A 16242-nucleotide genomic window follows, 5' to 3' on the forward strand; every position below is an offset into this window, starting at 1 on the left:
ATCCTAAAAAAAAAAAAAGTAGGAAGGGAGGCAAAGAGTCTATGGGGTGGTCTTGTTTTGTTTGCCACTGTGAGCCTTCAATTCCATTTTTATGATCTCATTAATTTATTTCTTAATAATTCCTAACTGGTTATTAACTGTTGGCAATGAATTTTATTTATTGAAAAGTATTAATGTTACATTTTTCTCTCAGGGTCCTTGTCCCTGACAGACATTTCTGTTGCAGCAAAATGAAAGAGTCTTAGTTGAGCTACTGTAGTCCTATCGCTTACCTTGGGCAAGTCACTTACCCCCTCTGAAAAACAGGGATAATAATGTCTTTTTCCCAAGGTTGTTAGCAGATGAAACAGGATAATGAGCATGACCATGATTATAGCATGCAGTCCAGCCAATGAGCAGGTAGTCAAGAATATTCCTTGTACCTGAATCACCCACTCAGATAACCTAAAAAACCTAAAAACACAACTTCCCTAAACCTCTTTGCTTTGTGCTAATATATAAGACAACTGAATCAAAACAGGTTTCTGGCCTTTAAAAAAAAAAAAAGTAAGGCAACAAGAATGCTTTTCCAATTTAATTTAAAATACCTCTTCCCTTTAATACCATGGCAGTGTAAAACTCATGGACCTTGTTTATGCCTTGGATTTTTTTTTTAAATATTATTTATTTCTTTGAGAAACAGAGAGCACGAGCAGGGAAGAGACGGAGAAGCAGACTCCCTGCTGAGCAAGGAGCCCGAAGTGGGATTTGATCCCAGGACCCCGGGATCATGACCTGAGCCGAAGGCAGATGCTTAACTGTCTGAGCCACCCAGGCGCCCCTATGCCTTGGATTTAATCTGTATGAACTGAAGGCTACAAAGGGGTGCGGCGGGTGGGAGGAGGGAGCCATGTCTAGCCAGCCCCATGCACAGAGACAAACGAACGTCATTCTGGGGTGGTTGCTTCCCCACCTCCAGGCACACTGACCTTCCTCTCCTCTTCTCAATTTGTAAAGCAGGAAACGGCTGTCAGACAGAGTATGTGATAGAGCAGACCTGCAACAGGCAGCCATCTCCCTCTTTAACTGACAGGGTAGGGGCTCAGTAGGTACCTACTTAGCACACGTTTCCTGAGTGCCTGTAGGAAAAGACCAAGATAAAAAAAAGATCTTGGACCACACCAAATCTAGGTCTAGGGCACTGCCCCAATGGCCAAGGTGCCATCTTCTCTCCTATGTTCTTACCAATTCTGCGCCCAAGGATTCAGGCAGTTTATTTTATCAGCCATGACCTTTAACTCCTTCTTCACTCCTTCCCCCATACTCCAACCCCATACAGGGAAATACTTAGGAGAAATGCCAGCCTTATAAGGTTTTGACAATCCTTGGCTAAACAAAAGAGCATGACTTCCCACGAGCTGGGAATTGGTTAAATAAATGATGGTACATCCATTCATACGACGGAATTCTGTGCAGCAATTTAAAAAGGAGGCAGATCTCTTTGGACTAATATGAAAACAATTCAGTGAAAAAAACAAAGTGAAGAATAGCATGAGTGGTCTACTTCTATTTATACTTCTCTTTATTTGATTTCATTATATTTCTAATGTAATTCTATCGCATTAAAGGATAAGTCGGTGGTTGTCTACACATAGAATATCTCTGGAAGAACACAGAAGAAACTGGTTTCAATCCCTGGTAGAGGGGAGAGGAAGTGAGGGTCAGAGAAGGGGGGAAGCATGACTTATTCTGTATGCTCTTTTGAACTCTTTGCATCTTTTAAAAAAAAAAATTATTTTTTTTAACAATCACAGTTTAAAAAAAAGCAATGGGATAAAAAGTAGACACTGCTGGATCATGTGTTATAAAAGATAAGTGATGCAAACACCAGGAGATCAGGAAACATTGCCTCACTTAGGGCAAAAGAGAGGAGAAAGCCAATGATCTGAGACCAGGTGACCTGCATTTTAGTTTTATTTATTTACCTATTTAGAGAGCATGTGTGAGCCGGGGCAGGGCAGCCAGTGGTGCAGAGGGAGAGAGAGAATCCCAAGGACTCTCCACACCCTGCACAGAGCCCATCTAGGGGCCCGATCTCGTCACCCTAAGATCATGAGCTGAGCCAAAATCAAGAGTCACTTTGTATCAATGTCATCTGGGCAGGTCAATCTGATGATAGCCGAGAACGGCTAGACAGCTTTCTAGCAGTCCTCTGGGTTGCTAGGCACACTCCCTACAAGTCAAAGCCATTGTAAGGGACCTCTTCCCAACTTTCCAAGAGAAGGGAGCTTCCAGGATGCGGTACTCTGATGTTTTTGAAGGACACAGAAAAAACCAGGGGCGACGTCTGTGGAGACAACAGACCAGGAAAAGCACACCTGCAGTTCTGTGGGCTTCGTATGGTTTGGCAAGCACAGGCAGTCATGCTAATATGCACGCTCCCCTTTTCTGAAATGTCCGTTTCACCACCCCCAAGAAGGCCTTTTATCATGAAATGAATTATGTGATGCATTCCCAGCACCAGTCACGAACATGATGAATTCTCTTATACATCGAATACTACAGAAGCCCAGACAAAAAACGTTCCTGTTGGCTATGGAAATTTGCACACAATTTTGATAAGTAGCACTCCAGCCATAAAAGACAGGAAGTGGGCTAGGGGTGAAAGGGTGGGCAGGATTTGAGAGGTCACCGGTTTGAATATGGTCATCCCTGCTCTTACTAAAGGTCAACTTGCATACACACGGTCATTGCTTCACTGAAAGCCAAAAAGTAATTCTGACGGTCTCAAATACAGACTTTTATGTCAAAATTTCTTATTTAATAAAAAATGGAAATCTTCTGCAATGTAATGAGATTGGGTCATTAAGTAGTGTTATATCTAAGCAGTGCAGACAGACCAGCCAAACAATCCTATTATTAAAAGCCTCTAGAGTGTTCAACAACCTCCCGAGATAAGAAAGCTTGGGGTGGCGAGACAGCCCTCATGATAGACAAGAAGTCCTCGTTCTGTCTAGCCGGGGCTTCGCATGCCTTTATGCTTTGCAGAGATTGCTCTTTCCTCAAGGAATGCCATTCTCTACTTGATTCACTGCCTGGTTCACTCATCCCTCAAGGTCAAGCACGAAAGTCACTTTGTATGTGATGTTTCACCAACTCCACCCATCTTGGCCACCATTCATGTGCGTGTGCATGTATGCACCGAAAATTTTTCATACTCGTTTTTTTGATTGCAAAAATCAACCTACTGTAATGATTAGAAACTTACAAAGTGGAAAAGGAAGTTCTCCCTTCAGATGCCTAATCCCATCATTCCCCGCTTCACTCCACACTCCCGGCATTCCCAGTTTTAGCATCGTGCCTGGCACATAGAAGATCCTTGATAAGTTATCGATGAGTAATTCAATAATGATTAATGAATACGTTAATTATGACTGTAGTGACAATAAATTTTCAGCACTTACTGAGCACTGACTACAAACCAGGCAGGGTGCTAAACATTTTACAAAAAAGGATGAAGGGGCCAAAATATCATTCCGTTATTTCTCTGTGCAGATTTTAGTGTTTCACTCATAAATATACTTAACGTTATGATGAAATGAACTGGAAAAATATTATCACTTGTTAAACGAAAGCAAATTATAAAATAATATGCACAGCCAATATCCCACTTTTTGTAATACATTTTAAATACATATTCACATAGATGTTTGTGTGTGCAGAGAAAAAAAAACAGGAAGGGAATACATTAACACTCTTATCTCAAGGTAGTGCTATTGTGGATGATTCTTATTTTTTTCCTTTTTGTTTCTAAATTTATATCATACGCATGTTTTGCTTCACATAACAAGAAAAAAGTTATTTTAAAAGAATAATACTGTTAAATCATTCCTTTTCAACAGCCTTCTTCAGGATTAAAAAAAAATGTGAAAAATTCTTAGCTTAAGTAAAAAAAACAGATTTCTTTTTTTAGGGAAGATAGCAAATCACTAGTGTTCTTAATGGAGAAAGGGCAGTGTTCAAAGAAGAATTAAACAAATTGTTCCAGTTGGAGGAAAAATTCAATTTACTGCATGCAGACTGTGTTTCTTGACTGAAAAACAAGTTAATCCCTCTCATTCAGAATCAGTATGCATATTCACTAGCTATATTTCATCTCACATCTGCAAATTTAATTTCTCCTTTCTTGGTTGTCAGAAGATGAGAAAATAAATTTTAGTCCAGGCAACGAATCCTACTTGGCAAGCTCAGAATAACTTAATTATTAAAAAGCAGCACCAAAGACCAGTCAGCAACCTTCCCGAGGACTGTTAACACAACTTGAAAAAAAATTGGGTCCGTTTGTCTAACAGAAGAGTGGGAGATACATGGATAAGGAAATACAGTGTTTTGGAATTCTCTGCAAACCACTGACCCTGCACATTACCTGTCCTTTTGAATTTTAGTCATAATTATGAAAGATAATTTCCCATCAGCAAAAATTATTAAAAAATGTCATTGCATCACCTAGCAGAGATTATCAACTTTAGAAATAAGATGGGTGTTAGCCAGAATATTTGGATGTAGTTCCCAAGAACTAAGAAATAAAGATCTCCTTTCGTGACCCCCCTATGGCTGAGAAGGAAACGTTCCAACAGAAGCCTACTAGATGCTTAACAAAAATTCTTAAAAAAAAAAAGTCTTCTGGGGGAAGGAAAGAAAGAAAATTCCTTTTCTTCCTGGCAGTGTACATGGGAGCACCCTTCTCTTGGGGGTCCCTGTTAGACACATACAACTTAGAGATATCTGTGTCTTAATTGAAGTTGAGGAATGGTCTCCGAATATGCCCAGATCCAAATCAAGATATTCAAAGACTGCGCTTCCAACATTTGACAAGGGCTCCAGGTTCCAAGTCTCCCTGTGGGCTGCAGGGGTTCCTCCAGAGCCACTGAGCCCCCTCACCGTGAAATAGAACTGCTCCGTCTCTTGCTGGTTGGCTCTCCTCTTAGCGATGCTGGGCTTGCTCATGAAGGTTTCTGAGACCGTGGACTTGACGGATTCCATAGAGTTGCTGTACTGGAAGCAGTCGGACACATCAAAATCCTCAACAGTCACAATGTCCTGGATGGTCTGCAGAGTGGCTTCCATCGTCTTCTTTACCTGCCACGACAAGAGCCAATACAACGCGTGAGGGGCAGGCTGCAGAGGGGCAGGTGATGGAGAAGCTGGGAGGAGTGGGAGAGGAGTGGCTGCAAGGGACCGGCGGCTGCTGTCAGAAGGGGCAGCTCTGCTCCCCATCGGACGGTGCTGAGTGACTGACGTGGCCATCACGTGGACTCTGTTTTACAGTGCTCCTCTCTCCAGGGAGGACCTCAAAACCACCCCCCTCTTCATGCTAGGTATTTGACCCAGCTCTTATATTTAGTGTTGATTTTTTAAGTTTAGTATTAGCTCTGGGCTATAAGGGAAGTGCTAATGGAGAGAATAAAACAAATCCAAACCAACCTCATGATGTAAAGAGCTAGTTAAAATGTGAGAGGGGCCTGCCATGCCCCGCGCTCTGTTTCATGACCTTCAGCAAATCAGTGGATTTGCTCCTCCATTCGCAAACGAAGTGGCCCCACCCCCAGTCCTTCCTGATCTTCCCGGGAAAAGTAAGACTAACTGAGATGCCAAGGAAGAAATCCCGTTAGCACAAAAGAAAGAAGCTGGATGATTAATCGTGCTGCCCTTTTGAACTAGTTGTTAAAAGCAAGGACACTGGGCCCAGAAGAAAGTCCCCCTTTTCTAAGAGGATGGAGATGTTTTAAGTGTCAAAGTCAAAGGCCTCTGTTTGTTTGAAAATGCTCGAAAAAGCCAGGCATGAGGGGGTGGCTTCAGAGACACAATATTGTTCACACAGCTGCCAAGTGCCATTTTGATTAAATGTGTGTAGAGGGGCAAGAAAAAAAGCATTTGCAAAAGCTCAAAATAGAGCTCAACCTTTGGCAATGCAAGAGCAACTTCCTGGAGTTCAAGGGCAGGATGTAGCAGAGGGGGAAAATCCAAGGCTACATTTGGCTAGGAAATGTTTGTGGCAGCCCGGACGTTCTCTGCATGCTCCTTCCACCTGCTCCCAGAGGGGCAGCAAGAAAGAGGTTCAACAGGGAAACGCGGAGGGGGGCTCCAAGTCTCCTAAGCAGGAAACTCACCTCCTCGTTCTCGATCTTCAGAGTGGAGAGGCGAGACTGCAGTTGCTGGCATCTCTGCACCAGCTCGCTCTGCACAGGCTGCTGGGCACAGAGCTGGGAAGCCTGCCGAAAGAAAGCAACACCGGGTCAGGAAGAGGACATGGTTCTTCTGGTGGTTCCAGAGTCCCACTACTACTAATAAAAGTCCTCATGTTCAAGCTGTAAGCCTCACAGTTTCTGTGTGCAAACAAAAATCCAAAGGCAGCGTGTGTGAACCTCTTCCGGGACCAAACAGCACAAGGAGGGAATGAGAAGTGGGACCTGTTTGGAAAGACCAGATCCCTCCGTGTGGGGCCCATCCCCAGGCTGGCGCCCGGCAGGCTCTTCGGCTCCGCAGAAGCCAGCGTCAGGCCAGAGCAGGGTGCCTCGGGCAGCCCCAGCTCCACCTACACAACGCTTTGGCAGAGAGGATTTCCTGCTAAAAGTCCGAGTGGCCACCTCTCCGGCCCCTCCTTCACCCTACTCCGTGCACCAGAGTGAAAGCAGGAGAGAAGTGGGTCAGGAGGCTAGCTTGCCGCGCCGGCAGCCAGCGTGTGTTTATAAATCTGGGCCACGCATGAGAAGTCTGACTCAACGAGAGAAAGTATAAAGCCAGGAACAAGTCCACGGGCTGTGCTGGAGGGCCCCAGAGGGCACAGAATCTGGTGGAACTTGGCACTTTCAAAGAGCCATCCTTTTGCCCCAGGTTTGCACCAGATCTGTGTGGGCAAGGAGTCTGCCCGGCCCCTAAGGACTGCCGTCGATAAGCTTTTCCCTCTGGGAAAAGATGCCTGAGCCAGAGTCTCCCGACAGGGGCATGGCTATGGAATGGGCAGGAGGTCACCCACATCCCAGGCTGGCAGATGAGGAGGGAGGGCCCACGTGGAGGCAGCTCCTGTCACCTTGCCACCATGTGTCCCTCAGCCTCCTGTCTGCAGAGAGACATCTGGACAGAACTGGCCTCCTTCTTCCTCAGCAATGAGTGGGCACATTCACATGCCCACAGACCATTCTCTTGCTTGGAAGACAAAACCTCTCTTCAAATGGAGGGGGCTGGGACTTGACCTTTTCCTCCATTGGCTTTCAAGCTCCCAACCGACTTGACCTCCTCCCCCAGCTGAGGGGCTGGCCTGAGCCAGCTCTCAGATCTGAAGAGAGCTGACTTCACTCTGGCTCTTGGATAAGCAGACACAATGGAGAAAGCTCAGTGGCCAGGATGGGTGAGAGCCAAGAGTGAAACTCTCTGGCTGCCTGATGTCACTGGTCAGGCATCCAGAGCTCCACAAGCCTCTGGGGGCACCAAGGGTAGAGCCAAGCACCTCCTCCTAGTACATCTGAGAGTGCTTGGCATCAACTCATGTGCTGAGCGCCCCAGAACACCAGTCAGTGTGGGGCCTTGGCCAATTTCAGGGCTTCCGGTCAAAATGCCACCCGAGCCTTGGCCCTAGTTCAAGGACTTCCAGGCAGCCCTCTCTTGTTGCCTCCACAGTCTACAGACAGCCCACACTGGTGGGGACAGACTGGCTGCGGGGACCAAGAAAAACTCGCCTTCTCATCTCTTTTCATTTTCTACTCCTAGGAAGGCTGGGCTGGAATGCAGAACCTTTGCATGGGGAGCATGCAAGATCTAGGGCTGACCCTGGCCCCTGCCTGGCTCAGCCACTGATCAGCTGTATCACACAAAGGGAGGGTGGAGGTCGAAGAGTGAACTATTGATTTTAAAGTAATCCAGACCTAGCAGGGAGGACTCACAGAGGGAAAATGACCTCCATGCCTGTGCCTTTAAGAAGCAGCAGGGCTGCTGATGCATGCTTTGGCAGAGGTCCTCTACCAGGGTGCAAGGTCATGCATTTCAGCTGTGCTCCGCAGTATGAAACTGAGGCACTGATGGGCCCACGAGGGGACCGACAAGCTGCTTGGCTCCGAAGGCAACTCAGTCAACACCAGAAAACGTATCACTCCACTTAGCGGGTGCCCAAGTTGCACCGATTCTTGAGAAGGAATGTCAGTGGCAGCTGGAGAAGGGGACTGGAAGAAAAGTTGGACCAGAAGCCAGGGCAGGTGAGGAATGGGGCTTCCTGGGGCCTCGGTGACACGCCCCCCCCCCCCCCACTCTGACTGCACACACTGCCATTTCACTTCACCATCTGTTCAGATGCTGACATTTCCTAAGTCACAGAAATGGAAACAAACTGTACATGGTTTGGTTTTCCCTGAGGAGAGGAAAGAAATCATCTCCACATTTTTGTCTTTAGGATAGAAATGTCCCCTTCTCCACTGTGGACTATCGATGACAGCGAATCTAGTTACACTGCCAACACTTGTCATTCTGGGACAGGGTTTTCTAAAAAGCATCTGGAGACTAATACTATTGGAAACACCATTCCCTTGTTGAGAGGACATGGTTGTTTTTCAGTCACCTCGCATCCCTTCCTCCTCCTCCTGACAACTTTGGCCTGACTATCCTCTGGGGGAACTTCCCACCCCACAACTCAGGTCATATATTTTGGATGAGGCTCTCCCCAACTCCGGGATGGAGCATGTGACTTAGGCATAAGCGAATCAGCCAACTACAGACACCCAGCCATGATCACTGGCTCAGGGATAAACTCATCAGCCGAACAGAAAGAAGAAGACACAATGAGAATTTTGTGGGGGCTTCTAGGAGGGCAGCAGGTACTGCCTCCACTGGATTTGGACCTACAAGAAGATCAGGCTGGAAATACAGTCACTTTGCCCTGATGGGATGAGAGTCTACCTAGAATAGAGCCCAAGATACAAGATGTGAAGCAGAGAGAAACAACAACAACAAAAATCTGAGTCTTGATAAATTCCCACTCCTAAATCCAACCACGCCTGAAAATCCATCTATTTCTATTATGTAAGCCTATACATCCTCCTTCCGATTTAGCCCAGAGGTTAAAGGGTAGCTCCTACTGACAGGAATAAGGTTCACTCTGATATGCATGCACAACCACCCCAAGTGGAACCAAAAGATTCAGAGTAATGAAAACCAAAGAGCTGCTTGTTTCTCTCACTTTGTTTAGGCCCTTCTCGTTTCAGTCTTGGAGGGGAAAAGTTCAAAAAAGGGCCCCATGTTCCTGTTCCCCAGCCTGGGCAGACAGCATCAGGCCTCAGGGATGACATCTTAGCTCCTTCTTGTCTGTCTTACCCATTCTTTTTTGCTCAATACCCAAGCAAAGCTACCCCTTTTATTGCGATCTTCTAATCTCAAGAGAATAACATCCTTTAGATCTCTGCCAAGTGACAAAAGATCACATCATTATTGCCCCACTTAGCCCTCCCTCCCCATCAAAAGCCTTGAGTATCTGGCCCCATTTCAGCTCTTCTTCCAGACTCACCATTTGGAGGCCTCCTCCAAATCTTTCCCTCTTGCCATACTGAACTGTTAGTTTTTATACACCTGCTGTTTTTCACCTCCTCTGATCTTGCTGGACCCTCTGGGTGCCCCTCCCTACACATATTTCCACCTCTCTCTCAACCCACCAGACTGGAAGCTCCCTGAGGGCCCTAACCCCCAGTGTCTATGGTGGAGCCCAGCAGACACTCAGTCTCTATTTGCCGAATGAGTGGAATGCTCCTCACCCTCCTGACGGGAAGCCAGCCCCGGGCCTTGCTCTCCCCAGAATAATGTGGCCTTAGTGTAGTGAATCCAGGCACAAGTGAGCTCGAGCCCCTTAGGGAGTGTGGTGATGGGAAGAAGGCCTCACCATGTCCCCCATGTGGGGCTGGAACTCAAACTTCATGGGTGGGCAGAAGACATTGTTGTACATCTCCATGAGGCGCTGCTTGTCACTGGTGGCATCCAGGTTCTCCACAGCATTCTCGATGGCATCCAGACCCTCGTGCTTTGACTGCTCCAGATTCAACTCAGCGGAGAGGAAGGTGCGTAGCGCCCGGTTCAGGCTAGCGTGGTAGCCTAAGTCACAACACTGCTGTGGGACGGAAAAGCCACATGAGCAAACCACAGACAGTCCCAAGGCTTGGCAGAAAGGGAGGTGGCCCCCGGGGCAGCTCTGACCATATCACCGGGACTGGCCGTGAAGCTAGAAGGCTGACATTCTGACCCCAAGATCCAGGTGAGATTTCTGGTTTCCACTCCCAATTCAATGGAAGACACACCTCAGAGGACTATAGGCTGATTGGGAGGAAGAGGACTCAACGGGACAGAAGGAAAATTATTTCGCCATGCACTGCACAGGGCTATTTAGGAAACAGGAAAAGGGCTGAGGGTTGAAGGGAATCCTCTTCCACTTTAGGGTTTCTCTGGGGATGCCATGATAACAAAATTCGACAATGAAAATATGGCCTGCCACTCCCTGAGGGTCACTGTGGTCAAGTCACTACATACGAACCAAGGCAGGCCATTTCAGCATTTAAGGTTCACAACTCACACCAGTGTCGCAAGAGCAGTTCATTTACACCAACACTAAACTCCAGCAGGAGAAGAAGAGAGTGGGGAGCAGACCCTATCATCGGTCGTCACCCCACCAGCTGCTGACGTTGTAGGACAGGCCTTAGCAGCAGACTCGGATTTCTGCACTAAAGCTCCCGCCTGACAAAAATAGCATTTGTAAGACCAAAAATTTCTAAGTGTCAGTCTTACTGGAAAAATGCAGATCATGTAAAGGATTCCGATTTTCTAAAGCAAAATTGAAAAAAAAAAAAAAAGTATGAGAGGCAACAGTATAAAAAAAGCACTGGACAGGAAGTCAAGCAGCCTTGGAAAAGCCAGTCCCCAACCCTGAAGCTGTACCCTCGGCTGTAAAATGAACAGATTTGGCCAAGTCAGTGTTTTTTTGTTTTTTTTTTAAAGATTTTATTTATTTATTTGAGACAGAGAGATTGAGAGAGAGAGAACACACGAGAGGGGGGAGGGTCAGAGGGAGAAGCAGACTCCCTGCCGAGCAGGGAGCCCGATGCGGGACTCGATCCAGGGACTCCAGGATCATGACCCGAGCCGAAGGCAGTCGCCCAACCAACTGAGCCACCCAGGCGCCCCAAGTCAGTGGTTTTTAAGCTGCGGATCAGAGCTGTGAGGTTCTATGCCGCTGCTCAGGCTGCCCTTGAGAAGGGGGTAAAAGGGCAGCAACCAGTAGGACTTGGAGCCTCCTATCTCTGGTTCAACCAAACCAGCTCTGCTCTTTTATCTACTTAATAGATTGGAATCCTTTTTTTTTTTCTTTTTTTTTTTAAGACTTCATTTATTTTTGAGAGAGAATGAGGAAGAGGGGGAAAGAAAGAGAGAGAGAGAGAGAGTGCACGAGTGGGGGAAGGGGCAGAGGGAGAAGCAGACTCCCCACTGAGCAGGGAGCCCAACTCGGGACTGGATCCCAGGACCCCAGGATCATGACCTGAGCCGAAGGCAGACACTTAACAGACTGAGCCACCCAGGCGCCCAATAGATTGGGATTCTATGTAAGGTCTGATTTGAAGAAAGAATTCTGCTCGAGAAAAAGTCTGAAAATACTTGGACTAAATATTGTCTAAGGCCCTCTTCAGCAGTGGCATTCTGTAACTCTACAACAATATTCCCCATCCCTCCCAAAGGACCCCGGGATCCAAATTCCTTGGCCATCCATTATCCCCTCTATTGCTAAAGCAGCTCTGAGTTCCAGAACCTGAGAAGAAACGTCCGAGAAGAATCCATGGATAAGAGTCAGACCATGTGCCTGACTGCAGTTTCATTCCATAGGCAGGCATCAAACGGATGTCCCCCAGCCTTTCCCCTCATCCTGTTCACCCCGGGAGCAGCCACGACTGGGGGAGAAAAAGCACGTGATGTGCCTTCTCCTCCTAGCATCTGACAAGAAGCTCAGCGACAGAGCACCCGTCGGGCTGGGCTCTGGGTGAGTGCCAACAGCGCGGCAGGTGCCTGGCGGCAGGGGAAGAACAGCAGTTACAGCTTGACTAGAGGCGGAGGATGGAAAGACATTCAATTCAGTTGGGAGGGAAGCGCAAATGGAAGCAAGACAAAAGCAGCTGATTGGGAGACTTCGCGTGCAGGGGCCCTTCCTCCTCTGAAAGACGCTGCTGGTCTAGCCAGGCTGCCCTTGAACTTGGAAACCTTCCTGACTAGCTCTGTGCAGACGCTGATGATGAACTGGATGCCTGTGAGTCTGTGAACACAAGGGCCGAGCAAGTGGGGAGCTTTTTAGTGCAGAAGAGAATTAGGGGGAGGCGGGGCGCCCTTCATCACCTTTACATTTTTGGTGACTCCATTCTCTCTACCTCTACCCTGATTCATACCCTTATCCTACATCAGTGCTGTCTGCTTCACTGTCTTCAAAGATAGCTTTTGTTAGGCCACTCCTACTGAAGAACCTACAGAAGCCTTTAGTCTTTTCTAAAGTGAAGTCCACCTTCCTCAGTTTGGGTATTTAAAAATACCTCTATTTTACTAAGTATGCTTACCGTATGCCTGACGCATACTAACTGCTTTATTGAATCCTCATAATAATCCCAGTGAGGCTGATATTATCTTCATTTCCCAGACTAGAATGGTGAGGCTCCGGGAAGTTAAGCAAGGTCACCAGCCAGAACAAATTCTAATCTGTCTTGCAGTCTGACCATCAACATCATCTCCCTATGTTCCCTTCCTCAGACTCTTCTGCTCTAACCAAGGACTTGCTCCTGCTTAGGGCAGAGTATGGGAGAACAGCAGGCCTCAAATCAGCTGCACGACCGTGAGTGAGCAATTTAACCTCTCAGCCTCCAGTGGGGACAACACCAGCCTCATCGGTTGTCACGAGGCTGATAACAGGCAATGTATTTATCCACATCTGGCACCGTGCAGACAGTTCCACCTCAATCACCAAGATCCCCAGATCCACGGACTTCTGCCCTTTTCCCGGCATTCTCCCTTCTTGACATATTTCCCACTCCTCTCACTTGTTGGAAATGGACCCCATCTTCAAAATCCAGATCAAATTCCCAGCCTCTGGAAAGCCAGCCACCCCCGCAACCCTGGCATCTACTGACCTTGGCCTCTACTCAGGACCACACCACACCAGCCCTCACGTGACACAGGACACACTCCGTCACTCTGAGACTTGCCATTTCCTATCACCCCAACCAGAAGACAAGCGTCAAAGCGGGCCTGGCCAGTGTCATTGCTTCTTTGTATCCCCCGCCATGAAGCCTTGCTCAAAATAGGCATTTTATACACATCAGTGGATGGACTGATTGATGCCCAGAGTATAGATTCTAACCTCTCAGGAATCATCCACTTAGGCTGAATACCGATCTAAGTCAAATGGGTAAACGTGGCCACCGAAGCCCCTCGTTTCACTCACTCCGTACAGCCTATGGAAGGCCAGGAGCTTTCTCCGGCTGCCTGCTGCCTCATTTATGTTAACTCTTCCGTAGCCCCTCTGTGACACCAACCCACAGCGTGCCCTCTGGCTCCTCTGTGCCTCCAGCCAACCAGGGAGACTCGGGCTAGGTTGTACAAAGCCGTAGCTATGTACAGACCTCCGCGAGCACGACGGCCAGAAACTGAGGGCTTAGCAAAGAGGCAATTGCTGGCAAGGGTTAGGGAGACGAGATTTGACTATTTCATCTCTGTTCCCAGGAGAATCCCAGTGAGGAGAGGCAGTGCATTATGCTTCCTCACAATGGGGACAACGTATGCTTTCGGTGGCTTCTGAGGAGTTCCGTGGCCATGCTGAGCTCCCCTGGCCACTTCTGGGTTATATAAATGTTTGATGAAAACTCTCTCAGGGGAAATCAAATTTTTATAAGAATTTAATGATAGCCCATCCAGATGTGTGATGACTTGACTTCACAGCTCATTAACCCTTTACTAGTTCACAGTCCTCACCCAGAGACTCTAGAGAAGGCCTAGAAAAGAAACATGGGTGTTTCATAACATCCACTTCTAGTTCACACAGAAGAGACAAATAAATGCCCTTTAAAAAATTTCATATGAAGGGGCGCCTGGGTGGCTCAGTGGTTAAGCGTCTGCCTTCGGCTCAGGTCACGATCCCAGGGTCCTGGGATCGAGCCCCGCATCCGGCTCCCTGCTCGGCGGGGAGCCTGCTTCTCCCTCTCCCACTCCCCCTGCTTGTGTTCCCTCTCTAGCTGTCTCTAGCTGTCAAATAAATAAATAAAATCTTATAAAAAAATTTCCTATGAAGAAAGTTGCGCTCCTTCGTGTCCAACTCGGGTGCACATGGTGTCACGGATTCTCTACCCATGTACGGAGTCCTCACAAGCCCCCAGCTATGCATGCGGACAATGCCCTGTTCTTCATTCATCCATCTGCTCCTGGGTTGGGAAAGCCACAGGAGGACGGGGGAGGAAAGCCACATTCCAATGAGCCTACAGTTCTTAGACTCCGTCAAGTCAGCTCAGAGTGTGTTTTTGGCCTGAAGTCAAGGTTTCCCTGGTGCATTTCAGATGCCTCATGCGGGTTTCTACAGTCCAGGTTTAAATCTTCTTCTATCATAAAAGGAAGTCAAAGGCTACTCCCATCTCAGTGTTCAGGCATCGACAAAAATAACTTCCTTTCACTTGTCCTCAGTGCCCTCAGCACACACTGCACTTCCACACCACGAGGAAGGAGGCAGCATGGTGCCCGTAACACAGATGGCGACAGACTGTGCAAGATTCATCCCTCGTCTTAAAGCAAGTTCTGGATCCTGTCAAGATCAGAACGCCAAGGTACCCAGGCTCCCCATTCACTCCTGCCCTAACTGTTGGTGTGTCGCCCAGGTGTCCTTTGGGCCATTTTTATTGCCTTGATCATCCAGGAAACTACTGATACATGCACTAGCTGGGGCGACGCTCAGAAACATCACATCGGGCAAAGGCCGGGTACGAAAAGTACGTACTGTAAAATCCCAACTTTGTGAAATCCTACAACAGGCAAAACTAATTTATGGTGAAAGAAATCGCAACAGTGGTTGCCTTGGGGTGAGGGACTGTCTGGGAAGAGAAAAGAGGAACTTTTGGAGGCAATGGAAATATTCTCTATCTTGACAGAGATGTAGGTTATAAGGGTGTTTGAATTTATCATAACTCTTGAAACTGTAACCCTTAAGTTCAGGCAGTGTATATACCTCCGGGCAGTATTAAAAGGCACAACAAGGAAAAAAAAAATCTTGCCTTAGGAAATCACCTTCCTCCTCCTCCTTCTATTCCTTACTTCCTTCAATGAATATACTATGTGCTCAGCTATGTATTAAGCACTGTGTGTATGTTTAAAAAAAAAAAAGAATACCTTGATATATAAAGTTTTTTTTATATATTTAAGTAATCTCTACACCCAACACGGGGCTCGAACTCACAACCCCGAGATTAAGAGTTGCATGCTCTTCCGACTGAGCCAGCCAGGTGCCTCATTTTCTATATTAAGATAAAAAGAAGACTTGGTTCCTGCCTTCATGGAGTGTACAGACACTAAGAGACATTTCTCTGTTCTTAGTGCAGTGACTCAAACTTTTTTTGACTTCCAACTCACAGGAAGAAACTCATCTTGTCACACACACATGCACACACCTAACAGTTTCACAAAATAAAACTTAACCTTACTAAGTATGATGTACGGAGATATTTCATTTTCCTTCCTATTCTATTCTGTTCTATTCTAGTTCATTCATTGAAAAAAAAAAAAGTCGGGGCGACCGGGTGGCTCAGTCGTTAAGCATCTGCCTTCGGCTCAGGTCATGATCCCAGGGTCCTGGGATGGAGCCCCACATCGGGTTCCCTGCTCCGCAGGGATCCTGCTTCTCTCTCTCCCACTCCCCCTGCTTGTGTTCCCTCTCTCGCTGTGTCTCTCTCTGTCAAATAAATAAATAAAATCTTAAAAAAAAGAAAAAAAATAAGTCAAACCCATAAAAGTGGTTTCATGACTTCCCCAATGGATCATGACTTATGGTTTGAAGAACACTGTCCTAGGATCCCCTGGGCTTCCCTTAGCTTTGCAGTTAGCCAATTACATAGAAATTATCTCTTTGTAGGTCTATGAAAACCTCTAGGGCAAAAATTATTTTATACATTTTATACCCTTGATGCTAAGCACACAGCCTCATTCCAAATAAATATTTACTTA

General features: G+C 47.0%; 1 protein-coding gene across 2 annotated transcripts in view; it reads right to left on the minus strand.

Moving 5' to 3' along the window:
• The window catches only part of SRGAP2 (SLIT-ROBO Rho GTPase activating protein 2), a 225494-nt gene that overhangs the window by 47986 nt on the left and 161266 nt on the right, over window positions 1-16242 (minus strand). Inside the window, exons 7-9 of one of the 2 annotated variants that reach the window (XM_021686556.2) lie at window positions 9899-10120; window positions 6150-6251; window positions 4921-5118 (exon numbers count right to left, since the gene is read on the minus strand). In XM_021686556.2, coding sequence (XP_021542231.1) covers window positions 4921-5118; window positions 6150-6251; window positions 9899-10120 — 522 coding nt within the window. Of the gene's footprint in view, window positions 1-4920; window positions 5119-6149; window positions 6252-9898; window positions 10124-16242 lie in introns of both variants that reach the window. The other variant, XM_021686555.2, reaches the window with a different exon arrangement.

The sequence above is a fragment of the Neomonachus schauinslandi genome, chromosome 6 (genome assembly GCF_002201575.2).
Source record: "Neomonachus schauinslandi chromosome 6, ASM220157v2, whole genome shotgun sequence".
NCBI lineage: Eukaryota > Metazoa > Chordata > Mammalia > Carnivora > Phocidae > Neomonachus > Neomonachus schauinslandi.